This window comes from Lepisosteus oculatus, chromosome 4 (assembly GCF_040954835.1).
Source record: "Lepisosteus oculatus isolate fLepOcu1 chromosome 4, fLepOcu1.hap2, whole genome shotgun sequence".
Classification (NCBI taxonomy): Eukaryota; Metazoa; Chordata; class Actinopteri; order Semionotiformes; family Lepisosteidae; genus Lepisosteus; species Lepisosteus oculatus.
In genome coordinates, this window is record NC_090699.1 from 63,747,564 (window position 1) to 63,762,032 (window position 14,469).

Below are 14,469 nucleotides of genomic sequence, written 5' to 3' on the forward strand. Positions count from 1 at the left end.
CATCCCGAATCAGGACTACCATGTATCTTATCTAGCACTCGATCTCTGTGGGTGAGTACTGATTTTAGGTGACAAAAGAAAGTCATGTAGAGAAAAAAAATGACTTCTAGTAGTGACGGTTAAAAGAATTGGATCAGTGACTGGATTGGAGGATACAGCAGTATCCCATGGCAACCCACAGGACTGAGTGGATTGTGAGATGCACATAATAGGAAAACGCAGGAGGACAGTAAGTTTCCTTAGTTCCCAAAACATGTGCAGACCATTGTTGTTAAAGATGTTTCCAAGAGTGTGATCATTTCCTGTAGCCAGCAGGGTAGATTTGAAAAAACTGAAAACGAGTAACGGGAAATTATTCCAAATCGGTGAGTTTATGACGTTTTGGGGGGCTGCCAAAAAGTCAGTTGACTTTCCTCCAAAATTCTAATGAGTTTGTAATAATAGGGCCCATTTGAAGGAAAACAGTTATGTCTTTCAGAGCAGAAAATGAAAGATCCTGGGGTGTAATTGGTTTAATTAATGCCTCCTGAATTGTGTGCCATGAGGATGATGCTCTATGATCTATCCAAGTGCTAACTACCCTCAACTGGAAGGCACAATTGTAATAATTTAAATTAGGTACAGTCAGACCACCAAAAGCTTTGGATCACTGTAGGGCTATCGAACACATATTTGCCCACTTACCCTTCAAATGGAACTAGTCATTACGGAATTAAGTTGTTCTAAGGATTGTTCTCATAAAGTAAGTAAGTAAAGTAATAATAGTAGATTAGCGTGAAAAAGTATGATAATTTGCTCCAACTTTGCTTGCAACATGGAAGACCGAGTGAGAAATATCTGAAAGGAATAGGAAAATATAATCTGAACAGTATTGAGATCTGTATACTGTATAAACGGAAATTGTGCTAATCTGCAGTAGTGATAATCTGAGCCAGTAGCACTAACGAACGAATAAACATTAACAGTGTTAATGTGCACCCCAGTTGAGTGTGTGTTCCAAGTGCGATTAGCACACAAGCTCTAGGGCTTGTATAGAATAGGAATCATATTGATAAATAAATGCCCAAAATCATAGATCTCTAAAATAGCACACAAATAGTTCCATTGTGGTCAATTGTCTGTTTTTCTGCATCTAATGAAGTGCTGCACAAGAGGCTAGTTGATGAAGAACCTGAGTTTGGAAGAGACCAGAACTAAATCAGACCATTAAAAAGCCTGTCTGTCATGATGGATTAGATGGCAAGTGCATGTTTTCAACCATTTAAAATAAAACCTGTGGAAACAATTGCATGTCTGTGTTTAATAGTGATAATGGCCTGTAGTTCATCCAGCTGGTTGATATTTGCTTTTTTCAAAAATTAATTAAGATTAGAACTGGTTTTTATCACCAAAAAGAGGTGGCCTCCAATCACAAATATATGAATGTTGTATTGAAGCAACTGTCAGGCAAAATCCGTGCTCCTACATGAATTGAGAAGCATAGTTACCTTTAACTTCTATAGAATTAAAGCAGTATCTTGAAATTCAGCCTATTTCGTAGGTTGCCAAAGTAGTTCCAAATGTTAATCATGGACTAATAGAATAGGATGTGAAATCAAAATGAGGTGTAAGAAACTTTATATTGTTCAACTACTTTTTGGACAGTTGGGAGATTTAAAATAGTCTAGTCCCTTGGGATTGTTTTAGTACAAAATTACACACCCAGTTCAGAAAGAAGAGTAATCAAGGCAAAAATAATTAGCAGGTGTGAATTATTAAATCAGAAAAATGGATTTTGCTACATACAGTAACAAACCAGAATCTTTTCTGCAGTTTTACTTGTGCACTTCTAAAAGCATAACAAATGTTAATATTTTGTTCTCTTTCCAACTGCTTCCAGTATTTCCTTTTAAACTTAAATATACATAAGAATTTAAGGTAGGAGTTATTGAAGTGAATACCCAGACTCTTAAAACCTAAAGTCATTAAAAGCAGACAGAATCCCTAGGAGTTCTCATATAAACTGTCTTCTTAACAGCAATGGGTAGCCAGGCAGAGCCTAAGGCATTATTTCTGCTTTGGGATGATTTAAAAATAGTTTCTTATCCATGAACTGCATGCATATGTCGGAGATGCTCTGCTGTAAATTATAATGGCAAAACTATTAGAAGATAAAAGAAATGCTGCCATCAACCATCTTAAGTTAGGGAGACTTATCAAACTGTGAGGAGTTGTGCTGAAAGAATATTGCTGTGAGAGAATGGTTAAATTATGCAGTTATATCATTATAACATATATATAACATATTTGTTGTTGAAGTAGTGTATATCATTAAGAAAAGGTAAGGATGTGATGCATTTAATTTTTACTTAATTTCTCATTCTCATGTGTTTCTCATACATTAAGAGAAAGCTTGTAAGTCTACTTTTTAAATTTCCCTCCATCAAGACATGATGCCAATTGTTTTTATTTATGTTGTTCAAAAGTTCACCTGGATAATCTACAAAGTTACTTCATGTTGGTGTTTTGTACATTAAATAGTCTGTATGATATTAATGTTTAAAATATATTATCCATACTTTGTGTTAAAACTACGCCACAAAAATGGACACTTTTTCCAGGCAGTGTTCTTTGTCTCTGAGATTGCTGTATGATCATTTTGATTACGCCTTTTAATTACATACAGTAACAGCTTAGCATATAATAAGCCCTTGATTGTGACATGTTTATTTACTGATCAGTGAGACTTTCAGCATTGAAAAAATCAGTGAAATGAAGGCTTAAAAATACTTTTTTCCTTGCATTTTGTGTTATGAATGATTGGCATTCTAGATTATATTTTCTTTTATTCAGACTTATTCAGTTTCTGTATCTTAAATTATTCAAAACTGTTGAATTATACTGTATTTGTGCACAACACCAATTTATTTAGGAACAGATTTTTTTTTATTTGGATGATATTCTCTTAATGAGTCCCATGAGGGACATAATAGCAATCAAGAAGGCTGCAAAAATTTAGCTTGTTTGGTAGATTGGTATTTCAGTAAATCTCAAATTTAATTTGGCCTTTTCTTAAAGGATCCTATAGTTGGGTCTGAATCACCTGCTCCAGATAACCACAACCTTTTGCCTGAAAAATTGTACTAATTCTCCATTCTAAGTAAATTCCATATTATTTGCAATTGTGCCCCAGATTCCTTGTTTTACTATTGGATGACACATGGTCCCCTATGTTGACCATATTAACACCACTTACAATTGTATATATTTCATTTACATCTCTTCTCAATCTCTTTTGTTCCAGAGTGAACAGATTTAACTAATTTAACCTGTTCATAAGTGACAATTGGCTGAGACCACGGATCATTCATTGTTGTTCTTCTTTGATGTCTTTATAAAGTTATAATATTCTCTTTCTCATATGGTGACCACAATCTCACGCAGTATTTCAAATGAGGAATAGTGCATTGTAAAACTGACACACACCTTTCCTCGATTTGAACTTCCCCTGTGTTAGTACTGTATATCATTCTCTTTGTTTTTTATTACTTTAAGTATTATATTTTGTGACCCAGAATTTACAATTGGCCTTAAATTCTAATTCATGTGTTGACTGTTTCTAATAGTTCTTAACTGTAAAATATCTGACTCCCAGAGACAGTGCAACGACAGCATTATTATAATAATAGTCTTGTTCTGCTCCTCCGTAATATTTTACAAATTACCCCACTACAATATAATATTGATTTTGAACCTACTACTGTACAACTCTGAATTATGTTATAACTAAATTGATTTAACTTCACTGTGATTAGGTCAGACAAGGGATTTAAAAAAAAATAGTTTTTAAAAAAATCTTTAAGCACATTCATCTTAATTAAATCAATGAATTTGAATCAAACAAAACAAACAACAAAAGAATATGACTGGAAACCTATAGAACCATTGATAATTGTTTTGTATGTGATCTTAGTAAATGTATCCCTATTGACTTTAACAACCTTTCCTCCCAAAATATTTCCTCTACTATTTGTCATTATGGGCAGAGTATTACAATGCAGTTCTTTTTCAATGCCCTTGACTGACAGCGTGTCTTGGTCTCTTTTCCAGCGCCTTGTAGAAGCTGCTGAAGAGGCTCACTTGAAGCATGAGGAGGACCCAGACTTGCAGGTAACCTGTGAAAATATGAGCTTTGTTGAAAACCAAGAAAAGACTGCAAACTACAGGAAGTTTAATGGTCTGTGTTACTCAGGCCTTTCATCCAGTTCTTGCTCTTAAACACGTTTCTTCCTTTTCAACTACGACATTTTACAAATAAAGTCTCCAATGTATTCGTTCGGTTAAAGGTGGGATTAAGTTACTAGGGATGGGGTTTCACTGGAATGAACGCCAGTTGGCGTTGGAGATCCCGAGGATCAGAACTGGGAAGCCCTCTGCTAGGCCAAACCTGACATTAATGTGCAGCAAAAAGAATTTAAGTATTTCTTTCTTTTATTGCCGTTTGTTGAGTATAGTATTTCTCTCAGTATCCCACCAGGGTTTGCAGACTCCCAAGTGAACATTCATTCTAGCACAGTTGCATGGTTTAGAGCTGTGAAAGAAGACTGTTCCAAACTGAATGGGTTTATTTCCAAACAGAAATAATTAGAAATCGCTGTTCCTTTAAGATGGTCAGACTACACCACTCGAGTCACGTCAAAGGCAAGACTTCAGCACTCTGGATAGCTCTGAGCAGAGGAGATTGCCCTCTCTCAGTGTTACAATCTGGGCAGTCTGCAATCTTGCAATCTGGGCCTTCTTCTGGATTGTGTGTGGAACAATAAGTATTATTTTTTTATTGCAAGTTGCTCTTGAATCGAAAGTAGCAGTTTGTTTGAGTGGCCTACAATATGATACTTTTAACAAGTCACAGCACCCTGAGTTTGTCTAACAGCATGATAATCAGCTTCCACTTCTTCTATTAATTGTTTGATAATCCAGATTTACATTCCTCTCTATACACCTAAAATAATTAAATAGTGAAACAAACAGGTGCAAAACAAACAGGTGTTGACTGATACTGGACCCTTTTTGTTACTGGATAATTAGTGCATGCCTTTTTCATAGTTTCATAATGTTAAGTTTCACCTATTCTGCCTTTCCACTAGAATTGCAAATGTATCACATTGTTTTTTGTCATTCCTGTACCCATTTCACATGAATAATTAAAAGGTAATGACATAATTGGTAATAGGAGAGATTGCGTACATGCTTTAAAAAACATGTTAGTATTTTTTGTATGGGTGGTTTCGCTGTTAAAATTCCCTTCCCTCTGCAAATGAGCTCCAGGGCACAGGGCAGAAAAGCTCCTTAATCTGGCCTCGTCTCCATGACGTTTAAATTAAACTGCTTCCAGACATACTTTTTTCCTGTTATGCTTAAAATCCATTTTTGCAATTTCAGGAAATCACTTTCCTTATTAATCGTATTGTACAATTGTATGGTGAAGGTTGGAGGAACTGGAAAAGGCAGAAGTAATTTCACCTGCTATAAAAAACACTCATTTGAAATTCAGGAATGCTCTGACCAGGAACAGTTTTGCCTCACGCTTGCCATCTCACAAAAAACATCACTGTATTTTGCAATAATTTAGGGATTTAATTTCCAAGATACAGTGCTTATTGAAGGTATTAGGCAACTGCCAGTGAGTGACAGACTTGCTATGGAACACACTTTTTTTTCTCAGGCAGTTTCATCACACAGATAAAATCGGATTTAAAAGGTGAGTTCCAAACATCAGGGGAACTTTCTTTTTTCCAAAAGATAAGAAGAATTTCTCATCTGTGGCATTAGCAATCTATGTGTGATCTTGGGTTTGTACAAGCCTTGGATTCTGATGTTGGGTTTGTACTTGTTGTTGGCCACTTAAGGTGAAATAGAACAAAAGTCCTAGCCTATGTGTAGCACGTGTGCCATTTTTCCAATTCAAAGTACTGTAAATTCTGCAATTAACACTGTAATTGCACTGTTTGCAGAAATGTAATGTAAAAATGCTTTATAACATTGTTTTACAAGGGCAATGTCTCAGATCAATTGCAGTTTTATTATTTTTTTGAGACAAGAGTATTCACTGTTTTAAAACTGGTGTTAAGGTAAAAGTAAGGTTTTGAGATTAACATCAGTTAATGCAACAGGATATTTCAGTCAAATCCAATCATGGCTGCTGTTATTCTGTAACATAATTAAGAGTATCTACATTAACATAATCCAGTCCAGATACGCAAATGATTTAAAGGTACAGTTTAATCAAAATAGTGCCGTGGCACAATTAGAGTATACAGTATGTAGGTTCTTTTTCTAAGAATTTGTTACTTGACCTCAGATTATGAGTATTTAACCCAAACAATGTGTAATGAATTTAAATGACCAAGTAACCAAATAATTCCAAAATTACTTGATTGAATAACTACGGAAAAATGAAAGCAATTCTGTTAACACAAAGACCTTTACATGCCTCGAAAATGTTTTGGAAGCTGTTTACGTGTCAGTAGGATTAACACGACAGTAAAATTGTGGTAGAGGACTTGTCATTTATTTCTGCCACGCTCCATTAAAAATAATCAATTCTTAATCTCAGTTCCAGCGACCCCTTCATAACCTTCTCTGCGAGATTGTTGTTCTTTATCAAAACTCATCTGAGCCTCTGCTCTTGAAGTCGTGTCTGAACCGATTGGAAGGAATAGAGGAGGTCAGAGCAGTAAAGACTTGGCTGAGTGACTCCCTTCCTCTTAACTATGCATGTGCCCTGTCCTGTATACTTCTTTCTTTTGCCCAGGCCCAACAGTCAGCATCTCTTTCATGCTAAATTCAGCTTTGCATAAACTAAATAATGCCTTACGCTAATCCATCCGTCTTCTCACTGTTTTGTCCGATACAGCATGGCGGGGGCGCCAGAGGCTATCCCAGCAATCAGCGGGCACAAGGCGGGGTACACCCCGTGTGGGGCGCCAGGCACACACAGACACACACATGCTCACTCTACCACCAGGGTCAGTTTTCCCAAAAGCCAACATCTTTCAGCTCTGGGAAGAAAGCGGAGCACCCACAGCAAGTCCACACAAACACAAGGAGAACATTAAAAATCCAGTCGGAACGCGTGTTGAATCAGTGTTGAAATAGCTGCAGTATTGTGCTCAACTAATTTTACCTAGTCATTTACTAGTTTCGTTTTGAGCACTGAATATCTATTTCGAGTGTACTAATGCAGATTATGTAGTTTTCATTTATGCTGTATGTACAGTAATACATCTCAGTTCATGAGATTGAGCATTACAAAGTGTAACCAAAACATTAAAGCTCAATATCCTACTGTGGTTAGAACATGGTGGGAGGGCATTTTTTGTGAACCGAGTGTTACATTTAATTTTAAATTTGTCATAGAGCAAATGTTCCCTTATTTCACCTCCCCGCCATGAGTTGTACACACTCCTGAATTTCCATTAAAGGACCCCTGAAATAACATGAGACCTTGGCAATAGAGGCATGCAGTGCCAGTAAAGATTTGGCCATATCAGCAGCAGAAATACAAGTCTCTACCATGTCTCCTTGGATGGATCCGAGCAGTGGAGTTCCATATAAGTAATGGCAAAATAGAGCAGGATCAAGTAAAAGTGGGGGGAATGTAAAGGCCAATATCTTTTAGCCATGCTGAGAGTAGGGTGTGATACACTATGCTGGACTTAGTTAATGCTGTTTTCTGGAGGAATCTTTCACTGCCAAAACTGGATTGATTACAACGGATCCCTTCTGTCCCCCACGACCTTTGTTTTGTTTGTCATCCCCATGATATAAACACTTCTGGAAAAATAGCTGACTATGTGTTCAGCCTGGCGAATTCAAAGCAATGAAAAAAGCTTCTGGTGATATCCCAAGAGTGACAGACTGTGATAGACAAGGTGATATACAACACCAAAGAGCTGAAGAAAAGACATGAACCATGACTCACTCAATGACTCATTGCTTGATTTTCTTTCACCTGTTTTTCACATGGTTCCATGACAATATAACAATCCCAGTGTAGCAGGACTAATTTCCATTTTCGCATAAATGGTAATAATGTCGATAGTCTAACTGGACCAGATGACAATCTACAGATTGTTAAAATGCTACTAGTAATAGTTATGCGTCTTGTTCCTTACATAAAATAGTGCTAATGGTGAAAGTGTTAAAACTAGTGGTCTTAAAAAGACAAATCCCAATCCATGAGGGCTAGAGTCCTGTTGGTATTATAGAAGGTTTTCTGTCAGCAATTGATTAAGACCTAAAAGAACAGGTAATTTGATTTCTGATCTAAGTCATTAGTATAATTCCGTAATTAAAGATAAGAGTTCAAATGAACACCAGAGGTGCCTGCAGTCAATAAACAATGTCTCTAAGAAAGAAAATGAGTTATTTTTTTACAGGGTGCAAAGAGCTGGGGGTGATTTTTAGCACTGTACTCGTGACGTGAAAAAATTCAATACTCCATTAACTTGTTAGAAAGGGAATTAGCCTTTTTTAAGGTTCAAGGATTGTTAAAAAAAAGTGATAAAGAGTTAACGGGCAAAAGGTTACTGCATCTTTAATTATGCATGCTCATTGCTTCAATAAGAAAACATAAATAGCTGATAGTTAGGATCACAAGCTGAGCTAAGTATAATGATGCTTTAGGGTTAAGTATTCTATATTCCAGTTTTTAATTTGATACATATTTAGCTTGAAGGGTTTTGATGTGAATTTGCTTATCTTTTCGTTCCAGAACTGCATTTATTATGAGCAATTGGAACAGTAATCTGTTCATGTTTTTTTTTCTCAAATGCTCATGTGATGGGTGATGCCCCCCAAAATGTGTACCGTCCCCGGTGCACACTGAAATCTTGCACCTACACCCTGTAGGACTTCATGAAAATTAAAGCAAACTAAAGCACATAAACCCTGTTAAATGGTATGTTTCATACTGTTTTGAAATAATTATTTGTTCACAAGTCTCAGAGGCAATTACACTTACTCAGATTCCATTTCAGTCCATTGGCAGCTGACTTAATTCCATGGCTACATTATATGCAATTACAAGCCGATTTTGGAAATGCCAAATGTGATTTTCATGGATGTCCAAAATGTCAGAAAACAGTTTAAATATTAGGAAAAGCCTAAAGGTTTAAGGTCTGCAATCCAGCACTGTTATATTCCCAATTATTCCAGTACCCCATGGCAATAACAGCAACAACAGACACTGTTTGCTTGGACAGAACGTCAGAGATTTAATTCTGTTATCTCTTGTTTGCTGTTTAATCCATATCAATAAGTGTGGTGCTTTATTGTTTAATTAACTTGAAAATGAAGTGACAGAATACCGAATTTGTTGGCTTATAATAAGATTAGGAGAAAATTGAGGGCACTGCTTTTATTGACATATGACTAGACTAAGCAATGTAACAATAATAGGAAAATGAAATGCTTGCTGCATCCACAGTATGTGATCACAGGCAATTGAAAGGTTAAAGAAAAGGGGAAAGGATTTTGTTGCATGTTCTTGATTGGAATTTAAGGGTGTTATTTGCAAAAAAGTGATTTTCTGGACTCCAGTACTTTACTCTTTGTATAAAACAGGTTATTTAAAGCATTTCTATTTATTGCCCCTGCTCTGTCAGTGCCATGAAGTTTTTAGTGCCAGCCAGGAGGCAGGGTGATTGCAATAATTTTGTCACAGCAAGAGCTGTGCACAGCGTCTTTTTTTTTAGAGACAGTGATAAATTGTACCCAACACACTCCTTTGTTCCAGATTTCTATGCATTCAGATCAGCTTATACTGGAGAGGAAAATGACAGCTTTTATTACATTCCCCAATGTTTAACCTGTGAATGTGGAATTATGTGGAAACCTTCATTGTTAAGGTTTGTTATTAGGTTTTGTGGACACCTCTAAGGAATGTAAGGAATTTTATTTTTCCCATATTTCAAGTGGGTTATAGATGAACATTGTACTGTATAACGAAACCATTCCAACTTCAGCAGGTATATTGGTACAGACTTTACAGTGGATAGGTGACTGAAAAACTCTTTCCAATCAAAATGGACAGCAGAGCAAAACCACTTTCAAAAATCTTCTTGTGACTGTCTCAGATGTTGGAAGGGACGAACAGCGGAAGAAGACCCTATGCGTAGCAGTGAGACAGGGGTTAGCCTGGGCTCAGCTGTTCAGGAAATGCCATATAGAAACCTATGCCCTCAGGCCACGGACGTGGGCCACCTGGTGCTAGGCAGGTCTCAGGACATCCGAATGTCAATGCCGAGTGAAGGTGAACGAGTGACCTGGAAATATATAGCCCCAGAGAGAGAGACACTGGAAGGACAGCAAAGCACAGGAAACTAGGGACAGGACAGAGTAGGAGCACCCTCTAGCTGTAGAGGGTGTGACAGTACCCGCCCCCCCCCTTTCATGGGCGGCTCCTGATGCCCATACAAATAAGTGAGATGCAGGACAGTGACCTGCTGCCCCAATTTAAAACAATGAAATTCTGTGAATTTTGTCTGTATCCAAACCTGCATGAGATTCACAACTCGCACGTTGCTGTGATAATTCATACTGTACTGTATGTCCAGTCTGGGTCAATGAAATCCACACTTGGTAATTCTAGAGACAGTATAATTTACATATGGTGAAAAAACGGTCCTGTGTAAACCAAGATGGCTGACTAAGCGCCGTTTTGTTCTTAAATTTCAAACTGTCTCTGTTTAGGAACAGTTAAGGTATTTAACTTGGAAAGGAAGCAATCCCCTTTCCTAGAACAATGACTCAAAATTGAAATTGATAGAAAATTGATAAAATCATGGTTTACATTCAGATTACTCCTATTCAACAACTGTTTAGTCAGTCAAGTCCAAAGTGTGTAAGCATCATCCTGAGAGACAAACAATTAACATGTGGCAAAATAGAGCTTCTAGATGGTTTCCTGTCTACTGCGGGTCATTTGCGCCACTGTATTCTGAATATTCTAATATCACATGGTCGAGTCCTGTATAACCAATCCACTTCAGACTTCAGACAGCTTTAATGACACCAGAGCTTGCTTGAAAGCTAAACATAAACTTTCAATACACTTCAAGCTTTCCAATGTTTCTCCTCTTCCATGCGTCCATTGGGATTGGACAAGCTACCTTGACTTTCCTCTATAGAAATCTTGGTTTTAATATTTCACATAGCACAAGTTTGTAAAATCCATCATCACAGGAGGGATATAGTGCATCCTTTTATAGTTTTGAGACTTTAACAGGTTTTGATTTAGGTTTGTTTCAATATGCATGGCATTGCCAAACAGATTATTATTTCCATTATTCTACATTCTTTTGTTGTGTGCATGCCGGGTTTTGTGCAGATTCATTTTGTACGTCTTTACTGCCGTCTCACCATGTCATGGTTCATTGCCTCTGATTTGAATGAAATCCATGTTCTTTTTTATTGAAGTTAATTAAAGCTGGTAATGATTATGGTCTAAATTTACTCCGGATAAGTTAGGTCATTTTATAACACCAAAGCATCTTCACACATCATTTGATCTGCCACGTGCAAAGTCTATCCTTCAGTGAGAACAGGATAAGATTAGAAGAATTAACAGCCCAGTAGTGTCCTGTCCCCCAAAGATTTCCTGTTCTCATTATTTCCATTCTGTGCAGTTTTAGTATTCTGCTTGCTGCAGTCAGATTCAGCCACAAATGTGCTGGAAAGCCAATGGATTGTAAAGGGCACAAATGTTAAAAAACGTTCATTTACAACTTTTTGCCTCTGGTTGTGTGATGAGAAAAGCTTAATCGTGAATGTAAGGAACAGTACACCATTTAAAAAAAAAGGTCACTTTGTTGGGAAGAGTTGAAATGTGACATTTCCATCTTGAATCAAATAAGACAAATTTTCATTAAGCCAAGCTTTTGAATGGTTGATCTCTGTTTTCTTGCTGGTTTGTTTGATGTTAAAGTATGCTTGAATGCTCACCTACCCAGCAAGACAATTTCCTGGAAGACACAGCATCAAGGCGTGAGTCAAGAAGACCATTTCTTTCCACTTGGAGGCTTTGGCTCCAATACATTTCTAAATGGATGAAAACTTCTGTGAATTCAGAAACTTTATCAGTTAAATACACTTCCTTCCTTATAATATATGAGGAAAATCAAAACTCAGTCTTTCTGTATGTTCTTAAGATAGAATACAGGCATGACTGTAATGGAGTAAGAATCTTTCTGGTTATCCTCATTGCTAATTTAAAGGACACTCAGTAAATGAGTGTCAGAACATAAGAATATAAGAGGTTACAAATGAGGATATTTTCACCCATATATCTCATTTTACTCCTAGTAGCTACTGGCGGTGTGGTGGCTCTCTGACTAAGGATCTGTGCCTGTGGTTGCTGGTTCATATCCACAGCCGGCAGAGGAATCCTACTCCATTGGGCCCCTGAGCAAGGCCCTTAATTGGCTGACTCTGTGCTTTGACCCCCAGCTTCTCTCCCCGTCTGTGTGTCTCATGGAGAGCAAGCTGGGGTCTGCGAAAAGACAAACTCAATAAATTGTATATGGCCAATAAAGTGATGTCTCTCCCTCTGACTGATCCAAGAATTTCATCCAGGAGGTTTCTGAAACAAGCCAGTGTATCAAGCAGAACATAGATCATCTATGTTCTCAGCAGCCATTAAATAAAAGGACTGAAATTAGTGTAAATTAAAAGCGGAAGTTTGGAAATGCAATATTTAATGAAATTCCATTCACTGCACCTTCCAGCTCAGTTGGCCAGGTATATTTCTGTCAGGCTTTTTACATCACAGAATCATGATTTATTCTAAACTTTATTTTGGTGCCATCTGTTTGAAATGGGAGATCATTCATGTGGCAGACTCACAGCTGCCTGCTTGTTACATAAAATTCATTTCAGCCATACAAACAAATGTAGAAAGAGCAGTACACGAGAAAGTACTTCAGCAATTGTTAATACTGCAAGCTTACATTTGTTTGAATGAAACATTTGGTTATTTCAAGTTTCATTAATAAATAAAAAACAAATTTAAAAAAGGTCATCATTACATAAAGTTAATAAAAGTTAGTTTCATATAAGGAATCAACTTTTGCTTATAATGCAGTTTTAATAATAATAATAATAATAATAATAATAATTACTCACACTTATATAGTGCTTTTCTGGACTCTCCACTCAAAGCGCTTTACAGGTAATGGGGATCCCCTCCACCACCACCAATGTGCAGGACCACCTGGATGTTTTGTATGAAATCCTTCAAACTTACATGATTTATAGGATCATTGGTGATCCATTGTTTTATTTTTGGAATCCAGCTGAAGCTGGTGATGAGTAATCTGTTTCATTTCTACATTCAGTCTCAAACCCACATAACAATAATTGAAATTCTGTCCTGGATGACAAACGCATCATTCATTCACGCTACTGTAAATATCGGGATTCAGAAGTTTCTGTTCTTAAGTTCTTACATTCATTCACGTTTCCCACAATTTTTTCATGCAGTGGCTTTGGCTGAAGCTGAAATTTGAAAAATAAGCCCACACTAGTGCTTATTTCAGTGGTTTGTTTCAAACCCTGACTGAGATGGTGTAACGAACAGTTCTTTCCGGACCCTATGCGGACGACACAATCTGAAGAGGTGGGGAAACACTAGGAAAACGTCATGCAGGGATACGGGGCTGAAAACAGGGGGGCGTGTCCAAAGTGCGCTGGTGCACGGGGAAGGTGTGGCCGAGGCAAACAATCCAAGAGTAATCCATAGAGGGAATCCAAAAACCCAAGAATAAGTCCATAGCCAGGAGATCCATCCAAACAAGGAATTAAAAACCATGAACCGGGTCGGAACCGGCGGACAGGGAACGGGAACAGAGATTAAAACCTTAACAGGACCAGGCGCTTCCAGGTCCTGGACTCGCACGGTGCGGAAACCAGATGCAGAGCCAGGACGAGCATCAGCCAGGAAAAAGGGATCAGGTGCACAGAATAAAGTCTAAAGTGAAGGGCTGGAGCACCCTTAAGGAGGGGGGACTATAATCGTGACAGATGGAGGTGTGATCAGAGGTCCCCCATACTTTACTGCAGGAGCAAAGAAGGGTGGAAGGTTGGCTCTGAAAACAAAACCTGCAACCAAGTCAGCAAGAAACGGAATATTTCTACAGTACGTAAGGAGGCGGAAATGGATAAGATCAGTTTAGCCTGTTCCCAGCCTTTGTTTTGAACCCCATTTAACAGTTGGTGGACATAAACTGTAGTTGAGAAGGACAGCTCTTGCCGACTGCAGTGACATAGTTTATTTTTCGGCATCGTCATATGAAATCTCTTTTCCTTAATGTCATCTCTCTTTTTATGGAGTAAAAGTAATCAACTATCATAACAGGAACTGTTACTGTAGAGTCATACACAGTGGACAGCAATAATACAGCAGTATGCTGTTTCATTCAAAGCTGCCCC

General features: G+C 37.6%; 1 protein-coding gene across 2 annotated transcripts in view; it reads left to right on the plus strand.

The window, feature by feature from the left end:
* cacna2d3a (calcium channel, voltage-dependent, alpha 2/delta subunit 3a) overlaps positions 1-14,469 on the plus strand; it is a 180,020-nt gene that overhangs the window by 49,464 nt on the left and 116,087 nt on the right. For both annotated transcript variants that reach the window (XM_006631128.3, XM_015348334.2), the window contains exon 4: positions 4,090-4,149. In XM_006631128.3, coding sequence (XP_006631191.1) covers positions 4,090-4,149 — 60 coding nt within the window. The remainder of the gene's footprint in view (positions 1-4,089; positions 4,150-14,469) is intronic.